The 17,083-nt window shown below is 44.5% G+C and overlaps 1 protein-coding gene across 8 annotated transcripts in view; it reads right to left on the reverse strand.

Moving 5' to 3' along the window:
• Positions 1-16,763, reverse strand: part of MITF (melanocyte inducing transcription factor) — a 195,567-nt gene extending 178,804 nt beyond the window's left edge. For all 8 annotated transcript variants that reach the window (XM_040406575.1, XM_040406573.1, XM_040406581.1 and 5 more), the window contains exon 1: positions 16,568-16,763. In XM_040406575.1, the coding sequence (XP_040262509.1) occupies positions 16,568-16,671 (104 nt within the window). In that variant the 5' untranslated portion in view covers positions 16,672-16,763. The remainder of the gene's footprint in view (positions 1-16,567) is intronic.
• Between the last annotated feature and the right edge of the window lie 320 nt (positions 16,764-17,083).

The raw sequence follows: 17,083 nt of genomic DNA on the forward strand, positions 1-17,083 counted from the left end.
CACCGCCATTCATATCCACAGGTGAGTTATGTAATATTTCATCACCTGTCTAACCAACTTTGTGAGTGCTGGCGACAGGTATGAGGTGGGGGCGAGACGTCCCTTATGCCTCATTCTTAGGGTACTTTCACACTAGCGTTGTTAGAATCCGGCAAACCGTGTACAAACGGATACCTTTTTTTTTCCGGATCCGTGATAGACTGGATCCGTCTCATCCGGAATAACAGATCCGGTATTTAAATTTTTTTCAGCCTTACAAACCATGGGGGAGTCATTCATTAAGCAGAAATACACCAAAAGTAGGCGTATTTCTGGCGCAGATTGCGGCACAAAGGTGGGCATGGTGTGGGTGGGGAAGGGGCTGGGCTGTCTCATTTAACATTTTCTACCCCTGTTTTAGGCATAGAAAATGGTATAAATGTAAAACGGCAAGGAAGCGGTCTTAGGGTCCATTCACACGTCCGCAATTCTGTTCCGCATTTTGCAGAACGGAATTGCGGACCCATTCATTTCTATGGGGCCGCACGATGTGCTGCCCAGATCCGCACTTCCGTGTCCGCAATTCCGTTCCCGAAAAAAATTGAACGTGTCCTATTCTTGTCCGCAATTGCGGACAAGATTAGGCATTTTCTATTAAGTGCCGGCGATGTGCTGTCCGCAAAACACACACGGACGTGTGAATGGACCCTTTCATTTAGAAGCGGCGGTAGATCCGCTGAAGGTATGGAGAGGCCGGCGCCTTTACATAACTACGGCACATCCAACGCCAGCACAGGGCGTCTCTAAAGCCGGTCTTAATAACTGTGTCCCTATGTTATTATGTTACTATTTTATTTGGTTGCTATGGGCAACACAGTCACTCCTACTTTTAGACCGTTTTATAATCTGCCCCTATAATATTTAGTGAATTTTATAAAGTGCCGCATGTGAAACCAACGTAAGGCATTACTTACCAATGCTTTCGTTGGTAAATTCGGGGCACCTAAGCCCCTTCCCTGGGAAAGCCCTCCAAATTGTCAGGACAGCCCACTTATGGGCAGGGTTTCTGGTTGCCCTGCCCATTTTCTGCTCACAACAGCCTGAATTTGCCAGGACTGTCTCGGAAAATCTGGAACAGCCGCTAAAGATTTGGGACAGTTGAAAACGATGCTAAGGCCCGACTCACACGGGTGTATTTGTCATCCGTGTGCACAAGGAATCTGCAATTCTGTAACATATTGTAATGTTATGTCACGTTTCTGCAGTGTACTCCAGCTGATGGGATATGGTTAGCAGGAACAGGGCTAACAACCCGATTTCTTCCCTCTTGGTAGGAGTGGGTTGCTCCTGCTTCCTGCCAGGAGGGGAAGTTCCTGAGAGATACTGAATGACATAAGACGCACATGCCCGAGCTGCTACTGCAAGGGACCGGAACCAGTTCTCCTGTAGGACCTTACTACAGAAAGATTGACGGAGTCAAGAACTCTGCTTTCCAAAAAGAGTGTTCAGCAAAACCACAGCTTTACAGACCCTGCTGCAGGTGAGGGGCTACAGCTCACACCACCACCTAGACCACTTCCAGGCCAGTCTAGCTCCAGGCCTGTATCAGACAGTGGGCACCTATCCCCACATTTGCTTTAAAGTGCCATTTAATTGCCACCTATCCAGCCACCATACCTCATCATCTGGTGACCGAACCTGCACTTTGTACTTAATACAGCTCGATGTGCCACAAGTTATATTTTGTACTATTTAAAGGGAGACTGTTATACTTTTACTTCTGGCCTGATTCTTCAAACCAACTTTCTACCGCACCAATCCCCAGGGAGCCATGACCTGAGGGAGTGCACTGTGACACAACACTTCATCAGGGCCAGTATTACTCCCATCCTCTACACCAGCTCTTCAGGGGCTCGCTGCACATGCAGCGATCTGTGTCTCGCGGAAAACGGACTTGGAGAACATTGAAACAACTGACTCTGGTCATGTCATACACGGACTTCGATGTACAGCTGCAAATCGCCAGTATGTTAATGTACAACATGGGCGATTTTTTATATAATCGTCTAAATCCGGCCTAAAGGGCGTATATTCAGTCGATGGTTGTCCAAGATTCGAAAAAACATGGCTGCTTTCTTCCAAAAACAGCAGCACAACTGCAATACCCAACACAAGCCATGGACAGGTAGGTATGAGAGGATGTATAATTGCTGGGAAGACCACAGTGCGGATAAGTGGTAGGGAGCGATGGCTGAGCATGCTCACCACAGCCGGCTGAGCATGCTTAGCTGATTCTGTTTCTTCTATAGACTTTTATGGGTCAGGCATGCTCGACCATGCAGCTGGGGTGCACTTTTTTAGCATCCACTATCACATGTTTTATCTCCATAGTTTTGCTGTGGTTGCTATCCAATGTGAAATAATGACTGTTTCTGGTGTTGTCTAAGATCTAAAGATGCCAAGATAGAGATACCGTAGATTATATGTAGGTCTGTGACTCATGGAAACAGCTGCTGAAGTTTATACTGGCGGGCTGCCTGATCAGTTATGGCCACCGAGGAAGAGCCTGTCAGTTATGAGCAAGAAGAGATGGAAGGATAAACCTCAATTAACAGCATTGTAACTACACTTAAAGGGGTTGTGCAGCATTAGAAAAACATGACTGCACCCTTTCAGAAACAGCACCCCACCTGTCCATAGGTTGTATCTAGAATTGCAGCTCAGATCCCTTGAAGTAAATATGGCTGAGGTGCAATCCGCACGCTGAGCAACTTTTGGATTGGATTTGCTAACACTGCCGGAGCATGGTTCGTGTACTGGAATTACCACCTTGTTTTCGGCCACCTGGTTGTATTCTCTTAGTGGGTGAGCTGCAATCCCACAAGCAACCAGTGAGCAGGTGTGGCGCTGGTGAACTCCTTTAAATAATACATAATCAACAACGTAAAAAAATAAAAATAAATTAGAATAATAAAAAAATATATATAGCTATATACAGTACAGACCAAAAGTTTGGACACACCTCATTCAAAGAGTTTTCTTTATTTTCATGACTATGAAGGCATCAAAACTATGAATTAACACATGTGGAATTATATACATAACAAACAAGTGTGAAACAACTGAAAATATGTCATATTCTAGGTTCTTCAAAGTAGCCACCTTTTGCTTTGATTACTGCTTTGCACACTCTTGGCATTCTCCTGATGAGCTTCAAGAGGTAGTCACCTGAAATGGTCTTCCAACAGTCTTGAAGGAGTTCCCAGAGATGCTTAGCACTTGTTGGCCCTTTTGCCTTCACTCTGCGGTCCAGCTCACCCCAAACCATCTCGATTGGGTTCAGGTCCGGTGACTGTGGAGGCCAGGTCATCTGGCGCAGCACCCCATCACTCTCCTTCATGGTCAAATAGCCCTTACTTTCAAAGTTTTCCCAATTTTTCGGCTGACTGACTGACCTTCATTTCTTAAAGTAATGATGGCCACTCATTTTTCTTTACTTAGCTGCTTTTTTCTTGCCATAATACAAATTCTAACAGTCTATTCAGTAGGACTATCAGCTGTGTATCCACCTGACTTCTCCTCAACGCCACTGATGGTCCCAACCCCATTTATAAGGCAAGAAATCCCACTTATTAAACCTGACAGGGCACACCTGTGAAGTGAAAACCGTGAAGTTCATCAAGAGAATGCCAAGAGTGTGCAAAGCAGTAATCAAAGCAAAAGGTGGCTACTTTGAAGAACCTAGAATATGACATATTTTCAGTTGTTTCACACTTGTTTGTTATGTATATAATTGAACATGTGTTAAGCGCACAGGGCGCCAGTGGCGAATTTGCCAATCTTGGTGTTCTCTGGCAAATGCCAAACGTCCTGCACGGTGTTGGGCTGTAAGCACAACCCCCACCTGTGGACGTCGGGCCCTCATATCACCCTCATGGAGTCAGTTTCTGACCGTTTGAGCAGACACATGCACATTTGTGGCCTGCTGGAGGTCATTTTGCAGGGCTCTGGCAGTGCTCCTCCTGTTCCTCCTTGCACAAAGGCGGAGGTAGCGGTCCTGCTGCTGGGTTGTTGCCCTCCTACGGCCTCCTCCATGTCTCCTGATGTACTGGCCTGTCTCCTGGTAGCGCCTCCATGCTCTGGACACTACGCTGACAGACACAGCAAACCTTCTTGCCACACCTCGTATTGATGTGCCATCCTGAGCCACTTGTGTGGGTTGTAGGCTCCGTCTCATGCTACCACTAGAGTGAAAGCACCGCCAGCATTCAAAAGTGACCAAAAACATCAGCCAGGAAGCATAGGAACTGAGAAGAGGTCTGTGGTCACCACCTGCAGAACCACTCCTTTATTGGGGATGTCTTGCTAATTGCCTATAATTTCCACCTGTTGTCTATCCCATTTGCACAACAGCATGTGAAATTGATTGTCACTCAGTGTTGCTTCCTAAGTGGACAGTTTGATTTCACAGTGTGATTGACTTGGAGTTACATTGTGTTGTTTAAGTGTTCCCTTTATTTTTTTAAGCAGTGTATATATATATTAAATCTGACACTTTTCTTCCCTGGAAACCATCAGTAGGTAACTACTGATGGATCCGTTTTGCTTATTCTCTCTATTTCAGTGTATAAAGCTGCCCCGTTATGGCGTGTCAGTTATTCTGTTCGTCGTTATCAACTTGGGAATTTATAATAACAAGAATTGGAGCAAAAGTAAAATCATATTCAAATATGTGTCATCAGCAGTTCGCCTGTTTGTTGACAGTTTCCATTTTTTGCAGAGTAGAAACTAAATAGTTATATGAATATGAAGAAAGGTCATTTGATGATATCAGAGCTGTTCTAGGTTCCCAATTTGCGGAGAATATAGCTATTAGGGGCCATGAGCGCTCTACGTAGACGACCGTGTGTACTGCGGGAGACTTACCATCTGGCGGCAACGTAGGAAGCTGGAAGACGTGAGGACCCTGCGCCTTTCTCCTTAAGCCCATTTCCTCTTTCATTGCGATTCTCGTAACTGGAACCATGTGATGAGCTCCAAATAAAGGATATTTCCATCGCTCCACGACTGTTAACTCAAAGCGCACTGCAGAACCGGGACGGGCTAAAACCCATAAATGGCAGCACTGGGACAAGGCAGAGCATTCAGCAGAGCGTGAAATCCAGTTAGAGGCGCAATGCAATCAGCTTCATTAGAGTCACGTTATGGAGGGGAAAAAACACGTTAGATCCTGGTGGACTGGGACACACTCCTCAAGTGTCCGGGATTCGACAAGACAGCGTCAGATTTCAGATCCTGTCCCCTGTCCTGTCAGATCCCAGGGACTGCAGAGCAGAGAGGACTTGGGATATGGCGCAGTCATTAGTTATGTCCCTCGCCATCTTGTAGGAGACATTAAGTGCAGCCAGCAGGTGGCAGCATCACTAGCGCTGATAATTAGCTTGGGGCGTGAACGGGGAGGATTTTGACTCCAATTGACGTATACAGGAAACTTTTGGATTGTCACTGTACGGGCTCATGCACACGACCATATTTTTTTTCCGTGTCCATTCCGGTTTTTTTGCAGCCCGTATGCGGAACCATTCACTTCAATGGGTCCGCAAAAAATAGAACATGTCGTATTCTTTTCCGTTTTACAGACAAAGACAGGCATTGTTACAATGGATCCACAAAAAAAAATTTTATAAAAACGGATGCAACACGGACATCACGGGCAGTGATGGCCAGTTTGCAGTGTTCGCCAGCGAACACATGCGAGATGCCATCTTGACTCACAAGCCATTACCTGTGCCGGGAGCCGGTCTGAAATCAAATGCGGTCACCGGGAGCAGGCAGTTCTGAGAACAGTCCGATGAAGGCCCCCGCAGGCGAACACTGTGAACTGGCCATCACTGATCACGCGGACCTCATACGTTTTTTTTCGGATCCTTGTTTTGCGGACCACAAAATACATATGGTCGTGTGCATAAGCCCTAAGGGTAATCATGTGATTATCATAATGATAAATATTACTGTTCTGGCCGGTTTACATTTTCCGATTTTTTTTTCCTGACATTTTTCTAGATTTTTTTTTTTTTATCTCTTATTTTCTGCACATGACCAGAGAGGTGACCATCTTGCCTGAGCTGCTGACAGCATTTGAAGATTTGATTCTATAGCAGCCACGTGGACCATAGGAACCTGTAGTCTGTGGCTCATTGGCTTCTATAGGAGAGGAGTGTTTCAGGCAAGCTCTGTGACCTGTGCAGGGGTCATTGTGCAGTGAGGTGTAGAAGGTGAGCTGTGACCATCACCAACTGTGAATGGTGGATCCAGTGTTATCTGTATCTATAGGCGTCAGCCCTGTCATTGTAATTCTGCCTGTGATGATAATGAGAGGACTGCTGAGAAGTGATCTCTGCAGAACAGGAAGTTCTTAATAACGTTAATAATAATAACAACATGTATTAGAATACTACCATGTGTATGAACACCTTCAGGTCACATTAATCTTTAGATACTTACTTGATAAATACATTTCAGGGACCCGTGTATCCTATTTCAACCCAGAATACAACATTAACCATCATGAAAGGGTCACAAAAGATGGAGAATAAAATGTGTCATTAAATGTAGAGGGGGTGGAAAGTAAGGAAACCCCTTTCACTTTTAACTGTTTGACCTGGTAGTGTTCCAAAGTCGGTCTTTTGATACAATAGATAGATAGATAGATAGATATAAAATAAGAAGAAAAAAACGCAGCACATCTAAATGGTGAAAAATGTGTGTCTTTTATTCACACATGCGACATTTCAGTCCACTTGCTGGGACACACATTTTTCACCATTTGGATGTGCTGTGGTTTTCTTCTTATGTCTACTACTGCGGTCAAGTTTATACTGCTTGCACTCCTTTCTTGCACAAGAGGTATGCTGCCCTGATTTTGTTTTTCTTGAATAGATAGATATGAAATTAGCCCTTTCACACTTGCGTTCTTGTCTTCCGGCATAGAGTTCCGTCGTCGGGGCTCTATGCCGGAAGAATCCTGATCAGTTTTATCCTAATGCATTCTGAACGGAGAGAAATCCGTTCAGGATGTCTTCAGTTCCGGACCGGAACTATTTTTGGCCGGACAAAATACCGCAGCATGCTGCGCTTTTTGCTCCGGCCAAAAATCCTGAACACTTGCCGCAAGGCCGGATCCGGAATTAATGCCCATTGAAAGGCATTGATCCGGATCCGGCCTTAAGCTAAACGTCGTTTCGGCGCATTGCCGGATCCGACGTTTAGCTTTTTCTGAATGGTTACCATGGCTGCCAGGACGCTATTAAAGTCCTGGTTGCCATAGTAGGAGTGAGGAGCGGGGGAGCAGTATACTTACCGTCCGTGCGGCTCCCCGGGCGCTCCAGAGTGACGACAGGGCGCCCCACGCGCATGGATGACGTGTCACATGGATCACGTCATCCATGCGCATGGGGCGCTCTGACGTCATTCTGGAGCGCCCCGGGAGCTGCACGGACTGTAAGTATACCGCTCCCCCGCTCCTACTATGGCAACCAGGACTTTAATAGCGTCCTGGCTGCCATAGTAACACTGAAAGCATTTTGAAGACGGATCCGTCTTCAAATGCTTTCAGTTCACTTGCGTTTTTCCGGATCCGGCGGGCACCTCCGGCAAATGGAGTGCACGACGGATCCGGACAACGTAAGTGTGAAAGATCCCTAGATAGATAGATATATGAGGATGGATGGATAGGAGGATAGATGGATGGTTAGGAGGATAGATGGATGGATAGGAGGATAGATGGATGGATAGGAGGATAGATGGATGGATAGGAGGATAGATGGATGGATAGGAGGATAGATGGATGGATAGGAGGGTAGATGGATGGATAGGAGGATAGATGTATGGATAGGAGGATAGATGGATGGATAGGAGGATAGATGGATGGATAGGAGGATAGATGGATGGATAGGAGGATAGATGGATGGATAGGAGGATAGATGGATGGATAGGAGGATAGGAGGATAGATGGATATGAGGATAGATAGATATGAGGATAGATAGAATCTACCTAGAATAGTAAATATTTATCACTCAGCCACTTTCGCACTATGATTGAAAGAGCCTGAAAAATTCCAGATCTGTGTATTTTGCTTCCTCTGACCAGCGCTGGTGGATGGTCATTCCTATAACGAACTCTGCTCACAGACATACAAAGAAATCAAAAAGCAGAAACAGATGGAATGGTTGAGTGTTGCAATAGCGGGGCCGGCGGACACATCTGGATTACCAGTCAGAACTGTGTGCAGATAGTCCCAGCCCCACGGCAAAGCCCTCGCTTCCCCCTCCCACAACCAGTGTCCTCGTACGGAGCCCTGCACGGGAAGGTGAACAAAACTGACACTCTGCAAACCTATTTATAGGAGCAACGTGGTAGGGTGCACCGAAAAATCTGCAGCTACAAGAAGACCGGAGATATTAATCATTCGCTTTCAGCGATGAGCGTTTTAGGGGCTGCGAAAATTTGCATGAGTAAAAAGAGAAAGAAAGAAATAACCAAAACAGAAAAAGCACAAAGTCTATGGGATGCATGTATTATACACGAGAGTCCGAGGCCATGATGGCTAATAAGGTGGGCACAGAAAAAAGGTAAAGATCAGTGTTTGGACCCTTACTATTAAGGGACTGATCTCTCAAGAATGTGGGGCCATCATATGCTCTACTGGCAGCACCCTCACCCCTGTGCCAGTTCCGGTCTATGGTTTTAGTGACCCATTGCTTTAGAGCCCTAGTTCCTTGGATCCAGCGGTTTGTCACCCAAGTCTGTTCTTGGGGTCTTTTGGTTGACCTTATTTCTTCTCCTAATATCCAGAACTTTACAGGGGTTGTCCCACAAAAATATTCTACAGTCTTGAAACCAGCACCTGGATCTGAATACTTTTGTAATTGCATGTGATTAAATATTTAGCATAGCCACAGAAATATTCCATAAAATGTATCTGTATAGCGCCACCTGCTGTTTGTTCTTTTTCTTATTTCTTTGTCCTGCTCACTGAGATGGCCGCACATGGTCAGTTTCATCCGTCAACTGTGATAGGGAGAGCTGAGACACGCCCCCTGAGCTGCAGCAGAAAGGACACGCCCCCTGAGCGGTCAGCTTGATATAAATCTAGAAGAACAATGAATGGGGAGATCTCTGGATCCATGTGAGGTACAGGGCTGGTTCTAGCTTTGTTAGAAAGAGATTGTCATGTACTATGTGATATTGGATTTTCATTTTTTACATTAGTCGTGGGAGAACCCCATTAAGTAAGGATCTGGTCTGGTGTCTAACAATAATATTAAGAGTCATACTTAGGAGTCTGATTACTCTAGAGTTTTGGTCTTCATTCTAATATCAATATAGTCTGATCTAGGGTCTAAAATTGATCTAGAAGGGGGGTGAGGGAGAGGATAGGCCTCTTCCTAGGCCAGTGACGTCTGTACATTGGTCACGTGGCCTAGGTGCAGCTCAATGGGACTGAGCTGCAATACCAAGCACAGCCACTATACAATGTAAGGCGCTGTGCTTGGTAAGCTATGAAGAGACTGCAGCGGTCTCTTCAAACAGCCCCGGAGTCCTAACTATAGGCCGTCAATATCAAATTCCTGGATAACCCCTTTAAGTCTGAAAATATATAGGAGGTCTGTTCTAGGGTCTAACATGAAAAAAGGGGGTCTGCATAAATTTAAGGGGGTCTGACATTTACTTAGGGATTTGGCCTCAGGTCTAGCATTAATTTAGGTGTTTAGTCTGTGATCTAATATAAATATATGGAGTCTGAAAATATTTAGGGGATCTCTTCTGGGGTATAACATTACTGTAGGGGTCTGGCCTGGGGTTTGAATTATTATAGGGGTCTAGTATGGGGTTTGAAATTGATATACGGTAGGTGTTTGGACTGGGGTCTGATATTAATATATTAAGTCTGAAAATATTTAGGGGGTCTGTTCTGTCGTATGATTTTAATATAGGGGTCTGAAATCGGAATATATTTAGATGGTCATGTGTGGGGTAGGATATTAAAGAGGACCTTTCATGGGTCCAGACTTTATAAACTAAGTATCAGGGTAGGTAGGGCATACAGCGGGGATCTAATAGCGCTTACTATTTTTTCTGGGCACCGCTCCGTTCGCCCGCTGTGGCCCCCGTTAAATTCTCGCACCCTGTATGCAAATTTTCGCATCGGATACAGGGAGGAGGAGACTTTCTCTGTGGGCGTCTCCTCCTCCCTGTATCCGATGCGAAAATTAGCATACAGGGTGCGAGAATTTAACGGGGGCCACAGCGGGCGAACGGAGCGGCGCCGAGAAAAAATTGAAACCGTTATTAGATCCCCGCTGTATGCCCTACATACCCTGATACTTAGTTTATAAAGTCTGGACCCATGAAAGGTCCTCTTTAATGTAGGGTTCTCGTCTAAGGTCTCAGTGATGAATATATTTAGCCATAGACTTTTATACAAGCCATGCCCCTCGGAATGACCGCCCCATATGGTAGAGTCACTAATGGCTATAATTATAGTTAGGGCTTATTACCAAACGTTAACATCCCTGAATAGTGTATAAATCTGAATGGGTCCCTGTTACATATGTCTTACTATTGTGTGTCAGTCTTAACTGTAGCACTGGCATTCTATTCATGTTACATGTACAGTACCAACCAGATGGGAAGCACGCACAATGCTCATTTCAATTAGCTTTATTTATTTAAAAAAATATATATAATAGACAACCCCCCCTCTCCCCCCATAAGATATAATGAGTTTTAGAATTATATTGGTAAATTGAATTTGGTCCCACGGCGTAGAAAGGGTTTCCTTTTGGTGCAGTAGAAACTAGTGCTGAGCGAATTCAAGTCGGAATTTCCTCGTGCTTCGTGGCAACGAATCGCGTTCCCTGAAACGGTGGTAAAAAAATATAAAAATAAGTCCTACTTGCCTCATCCATTTGAGTGTGAAGAGCCGGCCGCCGCCATCTTGATTGAAGTTCCCACGGAAAATCCTATGCGCGGTGATGTATGACATCACCATGCCAGAACATGTGTTGATGTCATCATGGGCCGCACGACATTTGGCGCTGGATCTTCAATGAAGATGGCGGTGGCTGGCTCTTCGCGATCTAACGGGTGAGGTAGGTGTGATTTTTTATTTTTTTTTGTTTTACACTTTACTATTACTGTCAGATGCCGCAATCAGCTATGAACGCACAATCGCCGCTCCCTGTCATTGCACCCATTACTCACAAATAAATGAGCAAAGCGATTTTTTAAATTTTTTTCTAAAATTTGGCGAAGCAGCCGAATCGAAATTTTCCAAAACTTTGCTCATCTCTAGTAGAAACCATATATCTACATCTGTATATCGCTCACTATAATACCCCTAGGATCTGATGAATGGGAGCACAACCTCCACGCCTCTGCTGGTCACAGTGCAATGTCCGCTGGGGTTGTTTCATGCATGTCATGGTCTTGGTCTTCACTGCCCAATCACGTAGAATTTTGTTAGGGATTCTTGGTGGTAGCGACGCTGCGCAGGAACTCGCTAAAAAAAAAAAAAACAGCCGCGCAAAGCAAGTAATGCAGCCCCTTTACTGTAGTGATCATGGGGGTTGCTGCAGTCAGACCCCCAGGGATCAGTCAGTATTGATATCTGACATATTTTCTTTTATGGGAATACCCCTTTAAGGCTACAGACATAAGCATGCAGAAATATCGGCGATGGTGGTTGTGTTGTTAGTTTCCCAAAGTTGGTCATCAAGTTTTCTTTGATCTGACGTTTGACGGTTATGTAATCTTCAAGAATGAGAACGGTAGCGATCACTTTATAATGTCCCCTCCCTTCCTTGTGGCTGGACAGGAAGATAATATAATACTAAAGAGCAGAGGCGTCACTAGAATTCATAGGGCAGCATAGCAAAACAAGGGTCCATTCACACGTCCGTATGTGTTTTGCGAATCCGCAAAATACGGACACCGGCAATGTGCGTTCAGCATTTTGCTGACCGCTTATCGCCAGCACTCTAATAGAAAATGCCTTTTCTTGTTCTTGTGGACAAGAATAGGACATGTTCTATTTTTTTTGCGGAGCGGAAGTGCGGATCCGGACAGCACATTCCGGCCCCATTGAAAATGAATGGGTCCACACCTGTTCCGCAAAATTGCGGAATGGATGCGGACGTGTGAATGGACCCTAAGACGGGGGCCGCCACCACCTAGTGCAAACTTTGGCACTCCAGCTGCTGTGGAACTATAACTACCAGCATGGACACTTCCTCCGTCATTCTTGTAACTCTCCTAGAAGTGCAAGGAGCATTCTGGGAGTTGTAGTTTCAGAACAGCTGGAGTGCCGGAGGTTGCTGATCCCTGACCTAGTGTAAATTAAAACAGCAACATAAGTAGCAATAATCGAGTATGTACCGTAAATAGCATCATATCTCAGAAAACCAACATTATAGCAAAAAGCCAGGATATTCGTCACAAAAAGGCACAATGTTTTTGCACCTGATAGAGCACCCCCCCCCCCCCCCTCCAACCTTTGGGCCCCATAGCAAGTGCTATGGCTGTTATGGCTATTCCTATGCCCATGCTAAGGGTTCATTCACATGACCGTATGTATTTTGCGGTCCGCAAAACATGGATCCGCTAAAAATACATGACATCCGTGTTGCATCAGTTTTTTTTTTTTTTTGCAGATCCATTGTAACAATGCCTATCCTTGTCTGCAAAACGGACAAGAATAGGACATGTTCTCTCTCTTTTGTGGGGCTACAGATAAGACATACGGAATTGGACAGCACACGAGTCCTGTCCGCATTTGTTGCGGACCCATTGAAATGAATGGGTCCTCATCCTATCTTTAAAAAACGCTGATCGCATTCGGACCATAAATATGGTCGTATGAATGGGGCCTAAAGTGAACCTTCCTGGGTACTGTATATTAAGAACAAAAATCTGAACAGGCCTTAGCACACGAACGTGTGCACCCCATGGCCGTGCTGCGGCCCGCAATGCACAAACACCGTCCGTGGGGCAGCCGCAGCGGATCGCGGACCCATTCACACATAGGTTGCATAGCTGTAAGGCCTCTTTCACACAACCAATTTATTTTTTTCGGTTTACGGGCCATTTTTTGCGTTCATTTTAATGGAATGTATTCCTTATGCAATCCGTTTCCGGATTTCCGTTCTGTTGAAAGATAGAACATGTCCTATTATTGCCCGCAAATCACGTTACGTGGCTCCATTTAAGTCAATGGTTCCGGAAAAAAAACGGAACACATACGGAAATGCAGCCGTATGTCTTCCGTATCTGTTCCGTTATTGCCGAACCATCTATTGAAAATGTTATGCCCAGCCCAATTGTTTCTATGTAATTACTGTATACTGTATATGCCATACGGAAAAACGGGACGGAAATGGAAACACAACGGAAACAAAAAACCCTGCACAACTACATGTTGTGGTATAAGGAAGATCAACCTGAATATAGCTACGGAATATACAATGGGATTTGCTATTGATACTTTTTCTTATTTCTCTGCATTTTTGGAGCAGTTCCAATCACTGTTTCCAGCTGATAATCCAGAACAATTTAAAAAAAAGTGAACCAGGAGGTCAACACCTCAGTCCACCCAGCACAGAGGTCACACAAAGGCTACAATGGCACAACAAAGGTTTGGAACATGTTCTAGATCATACAGTCATGTGAAAAAATTAGGACACCCTTTGAAAGCATGTGGTTTTTTGTAACATTTTTAATAAATGGTTATTTCATCTCCGTTTCAACAATACAGAGAGATTAAAGTAATCCGACTAAACAAAGAAAACTGAAGAAAAGTCTTTTCAAGATCTTCTGTAAATGTCATTCTACAAAAATGCCTATTCTAACTGAGGAAAAAGATAGGACACCCTTGCCCCTAATAGCGAGTGTTACCTCCTTTGGCTGAAATAACTGCAGTGAGACGGTTCTTGTAGCCATCTACCAGTCTTCGACATCGGTCTGAGGAAATTTTACCCCACTCCTCAATGCAGAACTTTTTCAGCTGTGAGATGTTTGAGGGGTTTCTTGCACGTACAGCCCTTTTCAAGTCACCCCACAGCATCTCAATGGGATTCAAATCTGGACTTTGACTTGGCCATTCCAGGACTCTCCATTTCTTCTTTTTCAGCCAATCTTTGGTTGATTTACTAGTATGTTTTGGGTCATTGTCATGTTGCATGGTCCAGTTCCGCTTCAGCTTTAATTTTCTAACTGATGGTCTCACATGTTCTTCAAGCACCTTCTGATACACAGTAGAATTCATCGTGGATTCTATGATGGTGAGCTGACCAGGTCCTGCTGCAGCAAAGCAGCCCCAAACCATGACACTTCCACCTCCATGCTTCACAGTTGGTATGAGGTTCTTTTCTTGGAATGCTGTGTTTGGTTTACGCCAAACATGTCCTCTGCTGTTGTGTCCAAATAATTCAATTTTGGACTCATCTGTCCAAAGAACATTATTCCAGAAGTCCTGGTCTTTGTCAACTTTATCGCTGGCAAATGTCAGTCTGGCCTCGATGTTTCTCTTGGAAAGCAAAGGTTTCCTCCTTGCACACCTCCCATGCAAGTTAAACTTGTACAGTCTCTTTCTGATTGTAGAGGCATGTACTTCTACATCAACAGTAGCCAGAGCCTGCTGTAGTTCTCGAGATGACACTTTAGAGTTTTTGGATACCTCTTTTAGCATCTTGCGGTCTGCTCTTGGGGTGAACTTGCTGGGGCGACCAGTCCTGGGCATGTTGGCAGTTGTTTTGAAAGCCCTCCACTTGTAGACTATCTTCCGGACAGTGGAATGGCTGATTTCAAAATCTTTTGAGATCTTTTTAAATCCCTTCCCAGACTCATAGGCTGCTACAATCTTTTTTCTGAAGTCCTCTGACAGCTCTTTTGCTCTCACCATGGTGCTCACTCTCACTTCAACAGTCAGGAGCACACCAAACTAAATGTCTGAGGTTTAAATAGGGCAAGCCTCATTCAACATGCAGAGTAACGATCTACTAATTATGTGCACCTGGTGTGATATACCTGTGTGAGATCTGAGCCAATTTAAGAGGGAATACATGTGAGGGTGTCCTATCTTTTTCCTCAGTTAGAATAGGCATTTTTGTAGAATGACATTTACAGAAGATCTTGAAAAGACTTTTCTTCAGTTTTCTTTGTTTAGTTGGATTACTTTAATCTCTCTGTATTGTTTAAACGGAGATGAAATAACCATTTATTAAAAATGTTACAAAAAACCACATGCTTTCAAAGGGTGTCCTAATTTTTTCACATGACTGTAGATCCCTATTGTTCTGTTGTTAACTGGCAGATGCCACAGGCCTATGGGCATTGCAGGCTGAATCGCGCCAGTCACCTGCAGAGGTGGCAGAACCGAGCTCATCATGACAGATGTGCTACCTGAGGTTTTACAAATGACATGACAAAATCAGCTCTGCTACATCGGTGCCTTGATTAGACCTAGCAGCTGTCAGACCAGCCAGCTACACCCCCATATCTCAGTCTTTTCTTAGGACTCTCTCACATTAAATTGGCTAAAATTTGATGAAGGTTGGCACTGCCCACAATATGGCTGCCTCCAGTAATTGCAGATGTATTGGAATGTGCACATCAAATTACCTTGGTGGGGCGCCAATACTTATGAAATCAGACCAGCACCAGCAAAACTACTATTTAAAATAAATAAATAAAATTATAATTTTAGGACTGTTTTCCATAAACAAACCCCACAAACTAATCCCATCGACAGCTCTACATATTACGTAACGACCTTTCCCCCGTGGCGTTTACCCATATGAAAAGCAATCATGGGATAAACGTGGTGCAGCTAACCGCCAATCCATTAAAAAGGTAATCAAAAGTCATTTGTAGTCATTTATTCATAGATTCCGCATACCCCGGTGGTAAATAGAAATGAAAAGCTTAATATTGGTCATAGCTGGCCCGCATTGGAAAAGGTGAACTTTCTGGCCAGGTCCAGATGCACAGAGAGGAAAATGGGCATGTCCCTTTAAATGCTGCAGAGCAGCTGACTACTAACTCTGCTATCCAAGAGGTTCTGCAGCAGCAGAGGTTCAATAGACATTACACAGCTATGAATTTGCAACAATTTTTTTTTATTTTCCCAACAAAGAAATACATTCTCCCTACAACCCCCTTATTGTATGACAGGGGCAAGCACTGGGCAGCACCCATTATCCCTATACACAGCAGAACATTCTGTGTTGTGGCAGTAATTCATGTTCAGCCCACACTGTGGACCAGCAGCAGAGAACTAATAAAGGTCCTGCAGAACAATCCAGACTCCACTGGGTTAAATGCTTTACTCTCCCATGCCTAATATGGAATACATGTCACATGGAAAGTACAACTATACTGATACAATGTTGCAATGCAAAATACCAAGATGCAATGTTTTCCAAACAAAGACACTGATACAAGGTTGCAATAAACACCATAGGACGATATAAGATAAGCAGCCAACCCCAGGGCTGTAAACAAGACCCAGTTCCAGCAGATGGCACTGACCTGTAATTTAGGGGCTGACTTTTCAGCTCGTAGTAGGTCTTGGGCTCTTCTTGGAAGTCTTCTCCCACCTCAAAGTCAGGTACAATCCCTGATTCAGCCTGCATGATGTCTCCAGCTGTCAGGACTGGGCTGAGTGCAGAACAGCAGAGTGCAGGCTGCTCCCTCTCCCCTGTGTCTTTAGTAGTGACAGCCCTGAGCTGAGATCAGTCCCTGCCTGAACTGCACACACTTTTACTGACACTGGGCTGCCGGATATGGCATCAGTGCTGCCATCTAGCGGCAGATTTACATAGAGTGCAGAGAGAGAATACTGGTAAATGGGCAGAACTTTCTATAAACTTCATGTAAAGTCTTTGTAACTAATGTCCTTCTTTTCTCTCTCTATATGTCCTTTTTTTATTCCATGAATACCTATAATAATGCATCTATCTAGTTGACTGATATATGTATATGTGCAGGGGCGTACATAGAAATCATTGGGCCCCAGAGCAAGAATTTAGATTGGGCCCCCATGCC

The sequence above is a fragment of the Bufo bufo genome, chromosome 9 (genome assembly GCF_905171765.1).
Source record: "Bufo bufo chromosome 9, aBufBuf1.1, whole genome shotgun sequence".
Classification (NCBI taxonomy): domain Eukaryota; kingdom Metazoa; phylum Chordata; class Amphibia; order Anura; family Bufonidae; genus Bufo; species Bufo bufo.